At 40.5% G+C, this 12,281-nt stretch overlaps 1 protein-coding gene across 1 annotated transcript in view; it reads left to right on the top strand.

Annotated features, from left to right (window-relative positions):
- Positions 1–12,281, top strand: part of VCL (vinculin) — a 76,625-nt gene that overhangs the window by 22,447 nt on the left and 41,897 nt on the right. The window contains exons 2-5 of the mRNA XM_021718008.1: positions 3,695–3,845; positions 4,033–4,141; positions 7,457–7,579; positions 9,341–9,501. Of these exons, the coding sequence (XP_021573683.1) occupies positions 3,695–3,845; positions 4,033–4,141; positions 7,457–7,579; positions 9,341–9,501 (544 nt within the window). The remainder of the gene's footprint in view (positions 1–3,694; positions 3,846–4,032; positions 4,142–7,456; positions 7,580–9,340; positions 9,502–12,281) is intronic.

Genomic DNA, 12,281 nt, shown 5'->3' with positions numbered 1-12,281 from the left:
TTGTATACCTAACCCTTAACTGTACCCCACAATATCAAAATAAAAAATATCGATTAAATAAACAAAATCAGAATTTCTCACAACTCCCTGCTTTTAGGTTTGAAATTTGCTAGAATGACTCATAGAACTCAAGAAAACCCTTTACTTACATTTACCAGTTTATCTAAAGAACACAACCCAGGAACAGCCAAATGGAAGAGATGCACAGGGCAAGGCATGATGGAGAAGGGAGTTGCATGGAGCTTCCATGCTCTCTCCAGGTGCACTACCTCCCACCACCTAGACGTGTTCCCAATCGAGAGGCTCGCTAAACCCCATCCCCATTATTTAGGGTTGTTATGGAGGTTTCGGTATATTGGCTTGATTGATTGGCCATTGGCCTGGCCGGGTCTTTGTATGTTGTATGAATTTCACCTCAACTGAAGAGAAATTACATTGGGACCCAATTTTGGTCTATAATTGGTAAAGATTCAAATCTGATTTCACATCAAACTTTGATTTGAATTGGTGAATTCTCATATCCATTGGAGAATGGAATTCTCATATCCATTGTGGTGGGAATGTAAATTAGTATAACTTCTGCAGACTACAATATGACAACATTTGCTAAAATTATGAATATTTATGGCCGGGTGCGGTGACTCACACCTATGATCCCACCACTTTGGGAGGCTGAGGTGAGAGGATTGCCTGAGCCCAGGGATTCGAGACCAGTCTGGGCAACATAGTGAGACCTCATCTCTACAAAAAAATCAAAATATCAGCCGGGTGTGGTCATGTGTGTCTGTAGTTCTAGCTACTCAGGAGACTGAGGCAGAAGGATCACCTGAACCCAGGAGGTCAAAGCTGTGGTGAGCTGTGATCGTGCCACCACACATCAGGCTGAGCAACAAAGAGAGACCCCAACTTAAAATAGAAGGAGGTTCTTTATGTACTTTTAATAGAATATCTTCAAGTGAAAAAAAAGAACAGAATGCAGGGAGAGTGTGCATAGTATGATCTTATTTGTGTAAAAAGGAGAAAATGTAAATTTTTGCTTCTGTGTGCCTGAAAATGTCTTACAAAGACATTTACATGTAAAGGAAATATAACATTGGTTGCAAGTGGAATGGAATTTGAGTGCCTAGAAGATAGTGGCAGGAAGGACATTTTTCACTGTATGCCTTTTTAGTTTTAAATATGTGGATATGTTTGTGAAGTAAATATTAATATACAAATTACATATTTAAAATTACATTATTAATTTTAATTAATTAAAATTTTTTTGAGTTCAAGTCTCACTCCACTACCCAGGCTGGAGTGCAGTGGCACACTCATGGTTACCCCAGCATACCTGCTGGGCTCTGGTTATCCTTCCGCCTCAGCCTTCCAAGTAGCCGGAACTACAGGTGTGCGCTACCACGCCGGCTAATTTTTTTTTCATTGTAGAGATGAGGTCTCGCCAAATTGCCCAGGTTATTGTCGAACCTGTGGGCTCAGGCAGTCCTCTCACCTTGACCTCCCAAAGTGCTGGGATTACAGGCTTAAGCCACCATACCGGCCTAATTAATTAAATTTAAAAGAACAGGCCAGTGCGGTGGCTTATGCCTGTAATTTCAGCATTTTGGGAGGTGGAGGTGAGAGGATTACCTGCACCCAGGGGTTTGAGATTGGTCTGGGCAAGTTGGTGAGAGCTGGTCTCCACAATAAATCTAAAGATCAGCTAGGTGTAGTGGTGTGTGTCTGTGCTTTCAGCTACTTGGAAGGCTGAGGCAGAAGGATCACCTGAGCTCAGGTAGAGGCTGAGGTAGCCATGAGCAGGCCATTGTACTCCAGCATGGGTGACAGAGTACAGAAAACAAACAAATAAACAAAAAATCACTCAATCCTTTAAGACTGATCAAAAGTCACATCAAAGAGGTTTTGCCCTTCTCTGATACTTATTATATACTGCTTTATGCTACCAGTGTTTGTGTCTTGGCTTAATAAAATATGCTCCTTGAGAGTTAGAATAATGCTTTTTATGTCTTTCCCATACCTACAGTGTCCACAGCCCAATGCTTTTTATGTAGTTGGAATTCCTAGATTGGTATAATTCCATTTATTAACCAATGTAGCACTGCTTTGTACTTGTGGAGTTTTTGTATTATTTCATTTGATCCTCAAAACAACCCTATGAGGTAGGCTTTTATTTGCATGTAACATTTTCTGTGTTTTCAACTGAGAATGTATAATTTTGGCTAAGCATTTTAACTTTAATTTGTTCTTTATCTTTTTAAGTTAGTGACAACATAATAGACATACTGAATATGAGATTAGAGGAGATAATCTATTAGATTTTTTAAAACTCTGTATGAATGAATAATTGGACAGATGAATGAATATATTTTGGTAGTACAAGAGGATGGAGGAGAATACTTGCTTTATGCATTTGGGGTTTCTCTTTTCAATGAATTCCTTCCTCTCCTGCCACCCAAACTCTTGACTGATCTGGTGATCTATATTACTCTATATTAAGATTAAACTCTTAATAACTGGATCAGTTACTAATACTGGTGACCTTTTAATTAACAACATCATTTTCTAGGTTTATTTTCAAGTGGTTCAGTGGATTTGTCAAACAAATCCATTTAGCTAGACGAATGATAAGCTTATGTATTACCTCATACGTTTCCTTTGTGCTTCCTCTATTTCTCTGGTTATTAAATATCACTTAACACATTGCTTTGGCATTTTATTTCCAGATGTTAAATCTGAAAATGCTGTCAAGGATTTCAGTTCTTTGTTCAGTGTCTTATTTATGTATTTATTTTTTGAGACAATGTCTCACTGTGTTACAGCTAAGGCTAGAGTGCAGTGGCTTGATCCTGACTCACAGCAGCCTCAACCTCCTGGGCTCAAGTGATCGTTCTGCCCCAACCTCCTGAGTAGCTGGGACTACAGGTGTGCTCAACTGTGTCTGGCTAATTTTTGCATTTTTTTGGGTAAAGATGAGGTCTCACTATATTGCACAGGCTCGAATGCCTAGGCTCAAGTGATTCTTCCACCTTGGCCTCCCAAAGAGCTAGGATTATAGGTATGACCCGTCGTGGCTGGCCTGTGCATTGTCTTTTAATGGCAGTGTGTATATGGTGGGGAAGAGTAAGGAAACAAAGGAGTTACAGCAATCTAAAAGAAAAGGCCCAAAACATGTTCTCATTTTTTTGTTGCCAGGAAATAACAAAGAACAAGGGCTAAGTACACTGAATGAATGTACTGTTTTTAACTATAAATTTAAAAATCTAGGGCCACCTGTAATCCCAGAATTTTGGGGGCTGAGGCAAGAGGATCATTTGAGCCTGGATGTATGAGACCAGCCTAGGCAATATAGTGAGATCTTGTCTCTACAGAAAAAAAAAAAATTAGCTGGGCATGACGGTGTGCACCAGTAGTCCCAGCTACTTGGGAGGCTGAGGTGGAAGGATCGCCTGAGAATAGAAGGTTGAGGCTGCAGTGACCGAGAGCATGTCACTGCACTTTAGCCTGGGTGACAGAGTAAGACCCCGACTTAAAAAAAAAAAACCCCAAAACTTAGGTGCTATTATCAGTTGGTTTTAGCTGTTTTTCAATGTAGGGAAAGAAGTGTGAATGTACATATACTTACATTCTTTGTATCTGCATATGATATTCTTCTGCTTGGTTGTGCCCGAGAGTTAACCTATTTTCCTCCCAACAGGGTTGAGAATGCTTGCACCAAGCTTGTCCAGGCAGCCCAGATGCTTCAATCAGACCCTTACTCAGTGCCTGCTCGAGATTATCTAATAGATGGGTCAAGAGGCATCCTCTCTGGCACATCAGACCTGCTCCTTACCTTCGACGAGGCTGAGGTAGGCGATCTGAGGCCCAGGTAGACCTCTCTTAGATAAAAAACAAAACCAAACCTAGTATTAAATACTTTAATGGGAGACTGACTTGTTCAGGATGAAAGAATATTAAATAACTACATATTAGTAATACCATATTTTCTACTTATTGTTCACTCAGTTGACTGACTACTATGAAATGTATTTTCAGGTTCGTAAAATTATTAGAGTTTGCAAAGGAATTCTGGAATATCTTACAGTGGCAGAGGTGGTGGAGACTATGGAAGATTTGGTCACTTACACAAAGAATCTTGGGCCAGGTTAGTCATATCCAATTTTTATGATAAAATTATTTTGTGGTTTGTCCATGTTGGATCAAGAGGAAAATGTACCTCCCTGTACTTTTTGTAGAAAATAGGTGAAGAAGCATTGAGCCTTCAGGTGTCCCTGCTGTAGTGGTGGAGCTGACACTGTGCTTTTACTGAGATGTCATTGTCCCTGAAATCTGAATCTGCTTTCTATAAAGCCCGGCCCTGTCAAACAAATTCAATCAGACATTGCAAATATTGCTAGTAAGTGTAGGAAATACTTTTCTATTACCGTAATGCTGAAGGCCACCCTGAGTCCTGACCTCTCCGTTCCGCATGACACAGCATTCCTTCAAGTCTGCCAGCTGGCCTGTAGCTCTTTATGACCTCCTAACTTGCTAATTAGCCTGCCTACTATTATGGATTCATGCCTTAGCCCGAGGCTGCATGATACAATCAGACCTAAAAGGAGAAAAGAGCTATTATGGTTAAATCTCCTTTTGAAATGACTGTTTAGGCATCTGTGTATGGAGTATTCAAAATATACAAACAGATACCAGCTTTTGAAGTTACAGACATATAACATGGAAAGGACGAATGAGACCAGTGACAAGACACATTAGGCATTTAAGTTTGAATTGATATTTGCCACCTTATAAAATTTTTTATGTGAAATGTTGATTTTTAATGAACAGTAATTTCATGATGTTCCAGTGTAGTTGTTCTGTAAACTTATGGCAATTAAGAATTTATCTGAGCCATCACTGCAGATCATCTGGCACTAGCTTTCTTTTTTGGTAGCTTTAAAGCAGTCCTCTTTAACATTTCTTATAGCATTGGCAAAAATTTTATCCCCTCACCCTTTTTTTTTGAGCCAGTCTCTCTGTCACCCAGGCTGGTGTGCAGTGGCACGCTCATGGCCAACCCAGTGTCGACCTGCTGGGCTCAGGTGATCCTTCTACCTCAGCCTTCCTTCGTGGTAGCACGTGCCTCAGCTGGAACTACAGGCGTATGATACCATGCCCAGCTAAATTTTTTGATATATTGTAGAGACGAGGTCTCGCCAAGTTGCCAGGCTGGTCTTGAACACCTGAGCTCAGGCAGTCCTCTCGCCTCGGCCTCCCAAAGTGCGGGGATTACAGGCTTGAGCCACCATGCCTGGTCCTTTTTTTTTTTTTAAGAGATGGCCTCACTCTGTCACTCAGGCTGGAGTGGAGTGGCACCATAATAGCTTAATGTAACCTCAAACTCCTGGGCTCAGGCTGTCTTCCACCTCAGTCTCCCAAGTAGCTGGGACAGTATCTGGGATGACAGGCATGTGCTACCATGCCCGGCTAATTTTTTATTTTTGTAGAGATGAGGGTCTTGCTATGTTGTTCAGGCTGGTCTTGAACTCCTAACTTCAAGCAATCCTCCTGCCTCAGCCTCCCAAAGCACTGGGATAACAGATGTGAGATTACAGGGATTACCACACTCAACCTATGTCCTCAAATGATATCTTGGGCAGAATCCCCACATATAAAAGATAAAACATCTGAGCTGGGCTCCAGTCTGACCTGAGGGTCACCACCCAGCTGCCTGATTACCCTCTGCCCCTGGCAGGGAGTCAGTGCTCCCCGTCTGACCACAGGCCCTTCTGCAGTCACCAGGGTCACTGCTGCCCCAAAAGACTCACTATATGTCCCTGGTCTTCTGACCCGGCCCTCCATGACAGGGGTGTTGGCCTCAGGATTCAGTCTGTAGGCATGAGCCCCATACAGGGTGTGCCCTGTGCAGGCCGTAAGCCTTATTGGAGGCTCAGGTGCTCACCCTAACTAGCCATCCCAAAATAAGTGGAGACTTCATATGTAAAAAATATATATCTGTGTGTGTGTGTGTATGTGTGTGTGTGTATAATAGATATACTAGAGCCACTCTGGGTGAAGCAGGGGTAGTTCCACCTTTCTGCTTCTCTTTGGTCTTGATGGCTTATGAGACAGCTTAAGAGATCCTAGGAGACAATTTACTCACCTTGATCTCCCAAAGAATAAATAAAATTAAAAAAATTAGCCAGGCATGGTAGTGTGCACCTGTAGATCCAACTACTTAGAAGGCTGAGGTGGAAGGATTGCTGGAGCCCAGCAGGTCGAGGCTGGGGTGGCCGGGAGCGTGCCACTGCACTCCAGTCTGGGCGACAGAGTGAAACTCCAACTTAAAAAAAAAAAGAAATCCTAGGAGTTGGCCACTGCCTTGCTAGACCTAGACTCTGTGGCCATGTGCTCTTTGAGCTATGTCACCATGCTTCCTGGCTTTGGCCCTCTCCCCCAACCTGGGAAGGTGAATCTTCTCTTTCTCTCTCTAATTTACTTTTAAAAATAAACTATATTTTCTAATCTAAAGAAAAACAGAAATCCTAGGAACAGTTTGAAAATCAAAGCTTCAGAGAAGCACTTTGCGCCGTTGAATAATAATGTAATAATAATCAATGTAAACAAAAAGTGCTAGCAGGCTGATTCCAAAATACCAGATGCTTTCAAACACTGTCATCACTATAATTATTTTTGTAATATTTCTGTTTGTTTCTAATTATAAAAGTAGTACATGCTTATTTTGGGCAAATTGGAGAGTACAGAAAAATATAACGATGAAATCAAAACACATCATTGTCATTCTTAGAACTTTTTCAGCCACTAGATTCAATCCTAGGCTCATATGAGATTTTTATGTTACATGGCACAATGGCCAGATATATGGCAAGAAACCTGTATGCATAGAAGCCTGGCAAAATATTTTCCCCCCACTTTTGAATTTATTTTTTTCAAATATATGTTTACTCATTTCAAATTTTTATATTTGTGGATGTATATGAAACTATGAAAATTATATCACCTTTTTTTTAGTTGATGTTTTACTTTGTTGCTGAGAACAGAGTACAGTAGCCCAATCAACTGCTCACCGCATCCTTGACCTCCTGGACTCAGGTGATCCTTTCACCTCAGCCTCTTGAGTAGCTGGGACTATAGGCACATACCACCACACCCAGCTAAATTTTTGATTTATTGTAGAGACAAGGTCTCGCCAAGTTGCCCAGGCTGGTCTGCCTCAGCCTCCCAAAGTGCTGGGATTGCACATGTGAGCCGCCATGTCCAACATATATCACATTTAATAAATTACTTTTATTGGAAAGAGTAACAATGCATAGATGCTAGAGTTCAGTGATAGTGTCTATTATTTAAACAAATGGGCAGTTTGAACTTTCACAGCATTTTATAGTGGTTTCAGGATGAGAAAGCCAGACTTTGGATTGTTTCACTATTCCCCCTGCACAATTTCTTCCTTGTGCTCCAGGAATGACTAAGATGGCCAAGATGATTGACGAGAGACAGCAGGAGTTGACTCACCAGGAGCACCGAGTGATGTTGGTGAACTCCATGAATACCGTGAAAGAGCTGCTGCCAGTTCTCATTTCAGGTAGTTCCTGCCTGTACTTTATTTTGTAGGGAAAAATATTAGCATGCTCTAAACTCTGAGTTTCATTTTCTTTTGCAGTTTCACTGCATGTCTTTCAGGCTAAGTAAAAATGAGACTTGATTATTACATGATGGCTGCAGCTGATTGGCTAAAAGCCTGTCTTGTCTTCTAATGCTGTCCTTCTGCTCTTTGGTTGAAGTTGCCTTACTCTGGCCTAGTTCTGTTCTCTTAAAGCTCTAACCAGACCCCTTTCCTAGAAGGTGGAATCTCCTTTAGAAACTAGTCTGGGTTAAATTTTCACATCTATATATGTGTAAAAATATAGAAAAATAATTAGGAGTTGGATATTATAGAACATGGTATGACAAAGAAGTGAACTCAGAACTTTTCGGTGTGTGTTAACAGTTTTCCTTATAAGATATTTAACTGTTCTTTACATTATGAGTAAGTAGATCATCAGTTCTTTGGCCACCAGCTGGGACCACCTTCCCACTGGGCAAACATGGTAGCTGCTCTCTCTACTAGCAAAAGGGAGTTGCACTTATTGAGTGTCAAGTATGCGCCAGACATCTCATGGTTGATGTAAGTTATCTTGGTCAAGTTTTAGGTTATTTAGTTCCACTCTCAGAAGGCAGCTTTATTTTAAAAACCTTACGACACATGTCACTGTGACTCTCAGCTACCTACTTTTGTGTTTCAAGTAGTAGCTTAAAAAGGTGATATGAGTGTAAGCGTCAGAAGCTCTTACATGAACTAGAACAAAAATTTGTAAATAAAATCTTATAATCTCCATGGGAAATGTTTTGAGGCCAACTGTTCTATGTGGCAGAAGGTTGTTAGGAGGAGGCTTTCTTCCTAATCTGAATAACTCAGTAATGTGTTAATTAATCTTTGTTTATAGAATTTTAATTATTTTATGGGAAGATATTCTCCTTCTCCATGTTCCTGATTATTATTATTTTTGAGCTGGAGTCTCACTCTGTTACCCAGCTGGAGTGCAGTGGCATACTCATGTCCACTGCAGCCTCAACCTGCTGGGCTCAGGCAATCCTTCCGCTTCAGCCTTCTAAGAAGCTGGAACTACAGGTGTGTGCCACCACACCCAGCTACTTTTTTGGTTTATTGCAGAGATGAGGTATCACCAAGTTGCCCAGACTGGTCTCAAAACCCTGGACTTAGGCAGTCCTCTTGCCTCGGTCTCCTAAAGTGCTGGGATTATAGACATGAGCAACTGTGCCTGACCTCATGTTCCATATTATTATTATTATTATTTTTTCTTCTTTACTTTTGGGAGCTAGCAAGTCCTTGCCTTATGTTGAAATAAATCCTGGATGATAAACTTGATATTTTGGGGCCTTCTACTATGTTTGGGGACAGACGGATACTCCATTCATAGTTTTAGTGATGGTTTTCATCTTGTTTCATTAGGTTTATAGTGGATGGAGCCAGTGGGTGGCCAGGATGATAACTAGTTTAGAAGGGTATGAGATATTTTGTGATCACAGTTCATCAGTATATTAATTAGTTCCCCAACTATGTTGTGGTGATGTTTTATACCTCAAGTTTTTTTTTCTTTCTTTCACAATAAAGGTTACTGATATTGGAACTTTATTGGCAGACTTGCAGTGTTTATTTGTATACTCTTTTTAAGACCTTAAAAGCCCAAAATATGTTCAGAGTGTAGAACATCTTATATTAATATTGTTATATAGCGAGATTAAACTACAAGCTTAGTTTCTGATCTTTTGTTTATTTTCACAGCTATGAAAATTTTTGTAACAACTAAAAACTCAAAAAACCAAGGAATAGAAGAAGCTTTAAAAAATCGCAATTTTACTGTAGAAAAAATGAGTGCTGAAATTAATGAGATCATTCGTGTATTACAACTCACTTCTTGGGATGAAGATGCTTGGGCCAGCAAGGTAAGTGTTATTGGAGGCGAAAGAAGCAAAATCCCGAACTCTCCCATACTGAGGGTTTTGATTGTCACTTGTCTCACATTTTATCTTGTAGTTGGGACATAATAGTACTCAGATTTTGTGAAAGTAATTTCTTCTTCACTTTTGTTTCGTGGGTTACTTGCTGCCTTTGCAAATTTCTTTGTTCCAAGGTAGAACAAACAAACGGGTATGTGAGATGAATATTGGTTTAAGACTGAGATATATAGCTTTGCCTTCAGGCTAGAGTCTCAATGGTCCGGTTGGTGGAGGAGCTGTGGTATGTATATTACCCTGGGTGGGAGCCCTGCCTTTTGTGTGGGCAGTTGTTACCAGGTGACTAAGTAAGATACAGAATAATGCCTGTAATGCTGAACTTTATGGAAAACTTTTCTGTAACGAAACTTTGATCCAGAGAAAACTACAGAGGAAACCCTTGGCATCTCTAGATGAGTCCCTTGATCATTCCATTTTCCCCAAGGAGAGTTTAATTAAAATATTAGTCTTCACATGTGTCAATTAGTTTGAGGGGTCCCTTTACCCTTTGTCTAGAATCTCTTCTTGGACTCCAAAGGGCTGGTGGGTTCCTTCCAGAGCTTGTCAGCTGTGGTTTTGGGTTGCTGCTGCCCTGGTCTGCTTCTCCCTGTGTGGTAACTGTGAGCAAAGCTTCCAGATCTGGGGGAACAGAGATACATGAGTTGATACTTTTCTTGTAGGAGCCCATGATGCAGGTGGGGGTAGGCTGGGGGGTGGGAGGGGGACCACACTGTCTTCAGGATTGAGCTTTCCCATGTGTAACCCAAATGTCACCAGGGCCACCCAGGAGGCTGGCAACAGACTAAAGAGGGGATTTGGTCATATGACTTCCATTGGGTGCTCAGTAGAGCTATGTTTGTCCTCCAGACTATCTAGAAGGTAAGGTAAAATCTGGGGCCTAAAATTGCCATCCCCCTCTCTCTCTCTCTCTCTCTCGTAATTTAACTATGTGGAATACATTAGTCAGCTTATCTTAACTATGGATTTATTTACAGAGGCATTTTCTTACTGATATGATGTTCTTGAACAGGTCTAAGGCTGTATTTTAAATCTATATGGTAAAATCATTTTAACCCTTTGATATTTTATTTGATTTTGCTTTTGCATACTTGATGACTTTCACTTCCCTGTTATGACTTCTTTATGCATCTTTTTTTGTTCTCTTGTTTGTTTTATTCTTTTTCTCACGTTTAGAAGGTAAGCTTCCTTGCCCTCTAGTTTATTTTTCACTTAAAAAGAGAAAAAGCATGTCTGTGAGGTTTTATTGTGCTGTGTGCCGTGCCTTATTCTGTGTGCCGGTGTGTGACACTGTGCTCGAATATGCGTCAGATTGTGACTTAATATGGGACCCTAGGCTGTGCTGGACAGGCTGACTATGGCTCATTTGGAGCTGTTTCTTTGGGGAAAGCTAAATGGGCTAGTAGGCTTGCAATATTTGGCAGGCGCTTTCATCTTTTTAAAGCAGCCTCCTGAGATCTTTTTTGGCCTGGTCTTTCCCACTTTATTTGAGGGACAGTTTTTCCCTCAAGGTAGCTGGGTGACCCTTGAGTGACCCAGGGACCCTGCTTTTGGGAAGGGAAACTCCTTGCTGGTGCTGTCTCTGTTTGCCTCTCCCACCAGTCTTATCTGTAGCCTTGAAATTTTGCTTTTGTAAATGCGTCATTGAGGTTTTAAACTATAACAAAAATGAGTAGACTATGTAGTTTAGGTGAGTCACCTCTCCTTCATAATAATCCTAGTCTTCTAAATTAGAAGGAAAAAATACACGACATGTAGGTTTTCCTAACTTCAGCTCATGGCACACTGCTGCATGTTCTGTTGTCTAAACTGTGAATTGGCCATAGTTTCTGTATGTTCTCATGCTCCCCTGACCTAATCTCTTTCCTTATTCTCTTTCTTTTCTTCTAGCAGATGAGAAAAAGTAATAAGGAGTAACAGACATTTAAACTTAATGTTTCTCTACTTTTGTGGGGGGACGCCATCCATCATTTAGTGAATGAGTGTACTGAGCTTTATTTTGTGTAAGTGCCATTAAGAGCTGTTTCTTTTGTTTAAAAAATGTAGTTAGTTGAGTATTTCAGGACTAGGACTAGGTACTTGGGAAGAAGACCTGGCACTCACCTTGCACAGTCTTGTAGCTGTCTCTGTTTTATGCTGATCTGGGAGGAACCCAATTTGTTAGGATGCTGCAAAACTAACTTTATCAGAAATGAATGAAAGTAAATTAGTTCAGCCAAAACAAGCTTCAGTAACTAATGATATCAGAATGAACAAGAGATGTTTATTTTTTAACCTAATGATAACAGAATGAACAAGAGTTTTTTTAAAAAAACTACTTTTGCTTTTGTTTACATTTGCTTGCTTCAAAAATAAAAACTCTATAAATAAGATATACATGATAAGTCTTCCTCCTAACCTCATTCCCATCTACTCTACCTCTCCTCATCCCCAAGAATGATCAGTTTTAATAGATACAAAATATTTAGAAGAAATTTTACTCTGAAAATGGAAATTAGTAACTAAGTGTTTAGCTACTTTTCAGTTTTGTAGCATTATGCGTCTTTCACTGCTCAACTGTAAGCAGTGAATTACTCAGACCTTTTGGCTGTGACCGCTGGGTTCCCATTCTGTTTAATGCATACAGTGTCTTTCACCTCCTCTCGCCCCTACCACTGAATAATTAACTTTGTCTTACCATACTTGTTTCATGCTTCCCCTTTGGTGCAGTA

Source organism: Carlito syrichta, unplaced genomic scaffold (assembly GCF_000164805.1).
Source record: "Carlito syrichta isolate Samal-C Ts95f unplaced genomic scaffold, Tarsius_syrichta-2.0.1 Scaffold311707, whole genome shotgun sequence".
Classification (NCBI taxonomy): domain Eukaryota; kingdom Metazoa; phylum Chordata; class Mammalia; order Primates; family Tarsiidae; genus Carlito; species Carlito syrichta.
Note: the sequence above shows the minus strand (reverse complement) of the source record. Positions and strands in the feature narration are given on the sequence as shown.